Here is an 8152-nt window from a genome sequence, read left to right on the forward strand (position 1 = left end):
GGTCTACCAAGGAGAGGGTTTCAACTGCGTTTATTCAGAGCTCCTTCCCTGTCGCCTTTTTCTTTTTTTTTTTTAATATACCTTTTTTTTTTTTTTTTTTTCACGTGCCGTTTCCAATCCCTTCGAACCCCCTCGTTAAGGTGACGGCGACAATCGCGATACGGGATCCCCGCCGGGACACGGCCCCGAGCGGCCGCTGCCCCGAGGATTGTCCGGCGGGACAAAGGCTGCGAATTAAAGCAGCAAATTAAAGCAGCTTCGATAAAGCCCCAACTTTAACGCTCGAGTTGAAATGAAAAATTACGGGCTGCGCAGTTTGTAAAGGGAGAACCGGTCGAAGGTCTCTCCCCCCCGAACACGCTGCGGAGCCCAGGGCGAAGGGGAGGGAGGCGGGAAGGGGGGGCAGCTTTGGAGCTGCCTTCGCACTCAACAGCTGCCACCAAACCCCCCTCTCCTGGAACCTTAAAAACGGGATCTGCTTTATTGCCCACCTAGATAATGACTCAGAGTGACCCCTCCGCCGCCAGCATCCCTCAGGTTTAATCCTTATCCGCGCGGAAGGGCCGCTTGCTAATGAAAATGAGACCGTGTGATCCACAGAAATCCATAAAGGTTATTTCTGTTGAGAGAAATATTTGCGCTTATTCACAGATAACGCCGGGAAGCTCCCGGCGCTCCTTCGCTTTTGTTGGCTTGTTTCGATGACAAAAAGTTGGTCAACTCGGCAAAAATTTTTTTTTTTGGGGGGGGGAAGAAGGGGGGAGGCCGCTCCTTCCACCGCAGAGTCTCCAGCCTGGGCTGCTGCGGGAAAGGGATGCGGGAAAGGGATGCGGGTCCCACACGGTGCAGCAGCCGAGCCCGGTCCGGCCCCGCGGGGAAGGACGAGACGGGACCACTGGGCTGAGAAATAGATATAGAAGAATAAATAGATAATAATATTATAATAACATATAAATAAAAAGAGTTATAAAGAGTAATAATAATAATAATAAAGGGGGACGCGGAGGTGTCGCAGCGCGGGAGGGGACGCGCCGAACGCCCCCCCCCAAAAAAAGTTTTAAGAAAGCGAAAAAGAAAAATAAAAAAAAAGAAAAGAAAAAAGCAATTCGGGGTATTTTTGGGGTAGTTCGGGTTCCCCACCCCCTCTGCCCCCGCGGGGGCGGCACCGGGACGGGACGGACCGACACCCCCGCACCCCCCTCCCCCGCTCCCTTTGCGCCGTTCCTGAGCCTCTGGCGCCCTCTCGGGACGGGCGCGGGTCCCGCCGCCACCGCGGGGGGAATTCGCGGGGACACCCCCCCCCGGGAAAGCAGCAGCAGTGGGATGGGATGGGACGGGACGGGATGGGATAGAGGGGGGGGTTCCCCCCCCGCTCCGCTCTGCCCACCGCTGCTGCTTTCCCGGGAGCTGCGGCGCTGGGATGGGATGGGATGGGATGGAGTGGGATGGGATGGGATGGGATGGGGGGTAAATGGGGGTGTCCCGTGCGCGCTCCCGCGGCCCCTCCCGCGCGTGTGTGCGCGTGTGTCCCCCCCCCCTCTCCAGCACCGCGGCCCCGCCCCCTCCGCGAGCGCGCGCGGGGGGCCCCGGCCAATGGCGGCGGCCGCGGCCCCCGCGCGCCGCGCTCCCATTGGCCGAGCGCGGCCCCCCCGCCCCCGCGCGCGGCCCCGCGCGGGGCTATTTAAAGGCGCGGCCCCGCGTCGCGGCCGCAGAGCCCGCGCTGGAGACCGGCGGGGCTGCCCCTCCCCTCCCTTCCCCTCCACCCCCTTACACGGGCCCGCGACCGCTCCGCGACGGCGAGAAAAAGTTTCCTCTTCTTCCCCTTCCTCCTCGTTCTGGAGTTTTTTGGGTTTTTTCGCTTTTTTTTTTTTTCCGTCTTTTTGTTTTTAATCTTTTTTTCCTTTTTTTTTTGACTGAAAAGTAATAAAAAAGTTTTCGCCGACTTTTTCTTCTTTTTTTTTTTTTTTCTTTGCCGGCTCTTTCTTTTCCCCCGCCGCTGGTTTCGAAGCTGCCGCTTCGTTTCTCCCTGAGTTTTGCCTTTTTTAACTCTTCCCCGCCCACTTAGCGCTCGACTTTTTCGATTTTCTTAAAAAAAAAGAAAAAACAAAAAGGCAAAACTTTTTTTCGTCCCTTGATCCCCCCCCGGCCGCTTTCTCGCATGAATCTCCTCGACCCTTTCATGAAAATGACAGAAGAGCAGGACAAATGTATCTCCGACGCCCCCAGCCCCACTATGTCGGATGACTCCGCCGGGTCCCCCTGTCCCTCTGGATCCGGGTCGGACACGGAGAACACCAGACCCCAAGAAAACACCTTCCCCAAGGGGGACCCGGACCTGAAGAAGGAGAACGACGAGGACAAGTTCCCGGTGTGCATCCGGGAGGCGGTGAGCCAGGTGCTGAAGGGCTACGACTGGACCCTGGTGCCGATGCCGGTGCGGGTGAACGGCTCCAGCAAGAACAAGCCGCACGTGAAGAGACCCATGAACGCCTTCATGGTGTGGGCGCAGGCGGCCCGCAGGAAGCTGGCGGACCAGTACCCGCATCTGCACAACGCCGAGCTCAGCAAGACCCTGGGCAAGCTCTGGAGGTGAGCGCGGGGCCGGGACGCGGGATGATGCCGGGGGGGACCGCGGGATGCTGCGGGGGCTGCGGCTGCAGAGCCCGCTCCAGCCTGGACCAGCGGTCGCGGGAGGCAGAGGATGTTCCCAGCCTGGAAGAGTCGCTGAAAACTTTTGCATGTGCTGGCGAACTTGTTTGGCGCAAGAGAAGCCAGAACAGTAGAGGGAAAGTAGGGAAAGCGGTTTCCCGTGGCCGCTTTCTGGTCTTGGAAGCGGTTTCTTTTCCCCGAGCGATGCTCGGGGCGGGGGGGACCGTGCGGGGGCTGGCGGAGCCCCCCGGGCCGTGCGAGCGGGGGCTGCCCCGGCCGCTGTTTGTTTGTGCTCCCGGGTCCAGAGGAAATGATGGGTTTGGGGATTGCATCAGCTCGGGCCGGGAGGGGAGGGAGTGCGGGAGGGGGGCGATGCGGGGCGCGGGGAGGGGGCGGCGGTGCCAAGCCCCAGGTGGGTGGCGGCGGCGAGTGGCGCATGGCCGGGTGTCCTCCGACTGCCAAAATAAGGCAGGGAGGGGAGAAAAACAGGAGGCAAGTGAGTCACCTGGCCGCCGCGCGCTCTGTGACTGCACAAGGGGGCGGGGGGGGGAGATCCTAAATTTGTGGCAGAAGGAGAAATGGGTGAGCAAACCTGGCCCTGGCAGGCAGCGATGGGGCTGTCCCCAAAGCACCCGGGGACAGGGACATGTGCCCACGGGGTGGGGAGGGCGAGGGCTGGACCCCGGTGCAGCTCCTGCACCTCTTGCCTGGCCGCTGAAGCAACCTGGGGGGTGACAACCAGCATGCAGGGGGCTCGGCATCGTGGGGGACTTTGCATCGCCAGCGGGGAGATCCAGGGGAGAGACGTGAGCTGGTGTTAACGCGCTAATGCCCCCCCCCGAGCCACAGCTGACCCCTCGCACCCCCCCTGTCCCCCCCAGGCTGCTGAACGAGAGCGAGAAGCGTCCCTTCGTGGAGGAGGCAGAGCGGCTGCGGGTGCAGCACAAGAAGGACCATCCCGACTACAAGTACCAGCCGCGGCGGAGAAAGTCGGTGAAGAACGGGCAGTCGGAGCAGGAGGAGGGCTCGGAGCAGACCCACATCTCCCCCAACGCCATCTTCAAGGCGCTGCAGGCCGACTCCCCGCAGTCGTCCTCCAGCATCAGCGAGGTGCACTCCCCCGGGGAGCACTCGGGTAGGTACCCACGCACCCACGAGGCATCTGGGGGGGAACGGCGCAGCTACAGCTCCCTAAGGAAAGTTGCAGCCTAATCAAAAGTTGCAGCCCAAACCGGCTGGGATCGGGTAAGGGAGGGAAAAGGAGACCCAGAAATGCAGTGAGAAGGGGGGCAGCCGCATCAGGAGAGGGGGCAGAGCTGCCCACAAGCTTTGCCCGTGGCACGGGCAGGTGCCACTGCAGCCAATTCCACACACTCCCCCCCTCACCCCGTGCACGTGAGAAACGTAAAGTTACGCTTTTAAATAAATAAATAAATAAATAAAAAGCACCCTAAAAGCTTGGCCCACGTTACAGCTCACGTCTGAGGGCTCAGTTATTTCACCCAGTGCAGTAGGCTGGTGCCGACAGGGCTCATGGCTGAGCCCCTCACACCTGGAAGAGTTACCCCACACGACCGCAGCCCCTGCTCCCCTGCCCCCCGTGGGGGGGGTTAACCATTAACTGAGTTATCACAGCGACACCCCCCTCACCCCTGTCCCCCTTCCTTCCTCCCACAGGGCAGTCGCAGGGCCCCCCCACGCCCCCCACCACCCCCAAGACGGACACGCAGCCCGGCAAGCAGGACCTGAAGCGGGAGGGCCGCCCCCTGCAAGAGGGCGGCCGGCAGCCCCCCCACATCGACTTCCGAGACGTGGACATCGGGGAGCTGAGCAGCGACGTCATCTCCAACATCGAGACCTTCGACGTCAACGAGTTCGACCAGTACCTGCCGCCCAACGGGCACCCGGGGGGCCCGGCCGCGCACGGCCAGCCCGGCCAGGTCACCTACACGGGCAGCTACGGCATCAGCAGCACGTCGGGCTCCCCGGGCGGCGCCGGCCACGTGTGGATGTCCAAGCAGCAGGCGCAGCCCCCGGCGCAGCCGCAGGCCCCGGCGCAGCAGCACGGGCTGCCCGCGCTGAGCGGGGAGCAGGGCCCGGCGGCGCAGCAGAGGACGCACATCAAGACGGAGCAGCTGAGCCCCAGCCACTACAGCGAGCAGCAGCAGCACTCCCCGCAGCAGATCAACTACAGCTCCTTCAACCTGCAGCACTACAGCTCGTCCTACCCCACCATCACCCGCTCCCAGTACGACTACACCGACCACCAGAACTCCGGCTCCTACTACAGCCACGCGGCGGGGCAGGGCAGCGGCCTCTACTCCACCTTCACCTACATGAACCCCACGCAGCGCCCCATGTACACCCCCATTGCAGACACTTCGGGGGTCCCCTCCATCCCCCAGACCCACAGCCCGCAGCACTGGGAACAGCCCGTCTACACGCAGCTCACCAGGCCCTGAAGCCGCCGAGGAAAGCGGGAAGAGAAAGAAAAAGAAATTCCGGAAAAAAACAAACAAACAAACAAAACAAAACAAAACAAAAAAATCAGAAAAGCGTGAAAGCAGCGAGAAGAACTTCCTTCAGACTTTTTTTTTTTCCTTCTCTGAATTTGAAATAATAATTAAAAAGACGCTCAAGTGAAAGCTGGCGGGGAGGAGAGAGCGCCTCGAGCCTTCTGCACTACAGCATCCTCCAGGACCCGCCTGAGAGCCAGCAAAACTCGGTACACACTTGCCAAGGACTGGACTTGAACTCTGCTTCCAGCATGGAGAGGAGATTCCTACCCAACCCACCCAGCTGTCTTGTTCTCTGGACTTTTGTAATGATTTTTTTTTTTTTTTTAGCAGTAATTAAAGGAAAAAAAAAAAAAAAAGAAAAAAAAATGGGGGGTAAAAAAGAGAAAACTCAGAGTCCTCTGTGAGGAATATTCTCTATTTTAAATATTTTTAGTATGTACTGTGTATGATTCGTTACCAATTCGAGGGGATTTATACGTATTTTTTAGAGATTTTTTTAAGACGCTCTTATTTTTCCAACAGCTTAAAAAAAAAAAAAGAAAAAACGACACTTAGTGGAGCAGCGCTAGGCCTTCTTGCAGTCAGAGGTATTTTTGTATAGATAAGTGTCTTTTTTTTTTTTTTTTCTCTCTAAAAATAAAACTAAACCAGCGTGCTTTGACCTGGGAACCAAGCTCTGTACGTGGGCAGCGCTGGGCAGCGCTCAGGCTGTGCAGGGACCAGCATGGGAGAGGCTTTATTTTTCTAACTCGTAGCTAAAACCAGCCAGGAGAAGAGTTTCTCCGCTTTATTTTTTAATAACCTCGAGCCTTAAGAAAAAGAAGCAACACAAAAAAAAAAAAAAAAAAAAAAAAAGATTTTTTTAAAAAAACGGAAAATGAACTCGGCCCCAGCCCGAGGTGCTGGGAGAAGCCTTAAAGCAGCCCCGGGGGAATCAGCGGGCCCCAGCTCTGCCTGGCACACCCCTGGCCACCCCAGGCCTGATGCAAAGCCCGTCCAGGGGCTCCTCTCTGCTTGCAGGACATCACAGATACTTTAAATTATTTATTTTGGGAGAAGAGCAGTTTTTAATCACAATTTTCCTCGGGTTTTTTGGTTTTTTTTTTGATCTCCCCTCTATTTTAAGTCCTTTCAAAAGCGATTGCATTAGTCAGAGCATTATTTGGAAGGTAACCGTGCCTGTTAAATTATGGTCTTGAACTGTAACCAGTCCTTTATTTATCTCTTTAATTCTTTTTTTTTTGGTTGTCGTTGTTATTATTATTATTATTATTCTTTTTGGAATCTGTGTCCTGGGTTTGTACAAACTTGTGCTCTTCCTTTTTTTTTTTTTTTTTTTTTTCTTTTGTCTTAAGGATGAACTGGAAAAAAAAAAATAAGATTTGTACAAACTAAAGATTGCAAATGTAGCGTATCACTGAATCATTTGCCTTGTTTTCTGCCTCAGCTCTCTGGGACACACGAGCTCGTGCAAGGACGAGACCCAAGGCCCCGGCCCTGCCCGGGGGTGGCTCTGTTTTAGCCTTCCATCCCCCCCAAAACTGCCTTCAGAGCTGGGGGGACACTGACTTTGGTGAAGCTGTGGCTGAACAGTTAAGGATTGCTTTTTAAAAAAGACAGCAAACTTTTTTTATTTAAAAAAAAAAATGATATATTTGTTAACAATTTTTTTTTTTTTTTAGGGATTCAGTAGAAGAAAAAAAAATCTTAAAGCACTCTTATAATATGGCATCTTTCTATTTCTGTATAAAAGCAGATCTTTTTAAAGTATTTCTGTAACTTAAAAGACCTGTCATTTAAATCATATTTTGTCTTTAGGTAAGTTTGGTTTGGTTTGTTTGCAAGATCCTTCTCTCTGTGAAACTTACCTTTTTTTTTTTTTTTGTATATTATTGTTTGCAATAAATATACATTGTATTAAAAATTAAACCATGCCCCAGGTGTCTGATTCATTATCAGCCTCCAAGGAGCACTGGGGCCAAGCTGGAGCCCCAGGATGGTTTTGGGTTCATTGATGGGGTTTGGGGTGCCCACCCTCTTTTATCAGGGCAGACCCTGAGTGCAGCATCCCAGGGAAACCAGAGCCAGGGAATAAATGGGAGCTGGAGATGAATAAAACCAGACTGGACAGTTCAGGGCTCCAGCTGCCCCCAGCCCCACTGGCTCTGATCCCTCTCCCTGAGTTGAGTGCTCTGAGCTGCCTGGCTGGGGGGGATGCTGAGCACCAGATGGGGGGAAAGGCTTTCAGGTCATTCTTACAAAACTGCTGCAATCCTCCAATCCTGCCAAACACAACCCCCTCAGCCCAGACTGGTCAAAAAGCCAAAATCTCCTGAAGAGCCAAGCAGGACATGCACCATCCTCGAGGATCACTGTCACTGCTCATCCCCGGGCCATGGTCCCCCAGAAACGCAGCACAGACACTCCAGGAAGGAAAGACCCCCCAGCTCAGCCAGACACTGCTTTTCCTATCAAATCCATCCCAAATAAATCGCTATCAAATCCATCCCAAATAATCAATAAATCCTCTGGGGCAGCTCAGGGTGCTCCAGGCAGGCCCCCAGCCCATGGCTGTGCCACCTCACCCCACTGCTGGTGTTACTGCAGAGCTCGCTGGTGACACCAGTCTGTGCAGGTCCCCTCCCTGACAGTCCCTGCAAGGCCACAGTTTTCACAAGTGAAAACTCCTGCAGAAATGTCCCAGCCTGTCCCAGACTCCACAGGGAGCTGGCACAGGGCAGAGCCGAGCTGCTGTGGGGCACCTCGAGGCACAGCACACAGCCCCAGCACCCCAGACTGGGCAAACACCACTTTGCCAGCAGCTTGTCCTCTCTGCACTCTTTCCCTGGCTGAAAAGCCATCCTGATCCCAGCAGTGAGCCCTGCTCCGGAGCCTGGGACACGGCTCTCTGCAGCCCCGGAGCACACCGAGCCTCCCCAGCGGGGTGAGATGTTTTTACACTCCAGCCGGTTCCCTGCCAGGGA

At 55.6% G+C, this 8152-nt stretch overlaps 1 protein-coding gene across 1 annotated transcript; it reads left to right on the top strand.

The window, feature by feature from the left end:
- Positions 1 to 2125: 2125 nt before the first annotated feature.
- Positions 2126 to 5988, top strand: SOX9 (SRY-box transcription factor 9). Its single transcript, XM_032706718.1, has 3 exons — positions 2126 to 2589; positions 3531 to 3784; positions 4327 to 5988. Exons 1-3 carry the CDS (start codon positions 2159 to 2161, stop codon positions 5109 to 5111), a joined length of 1470 nt encoding a protein of 489 aa, XP_032562609.1. The 5' UTR covers positions 2126 to 2158; the 3' UTR covers positions 5112 to 5988.
- Positions 5989 to 8152: the final 2164 nt, after the last annotated feature.

This window comes from Chiroxiphia lanceolata, chromosome 19, assembly GCF_009829145.1.
Source record: "Chiroxiphia lanceolata isolate bChiLan1 chromosome 19, bChiLan1.pri, whole genome shotgun sequence".
Lineage (NCBI taxonomy): Eukaryota > Metazoa > Chordata > Aves > Passeriformes > Pipridae > Chiroxiphia > Chiroxiphia lanceolata.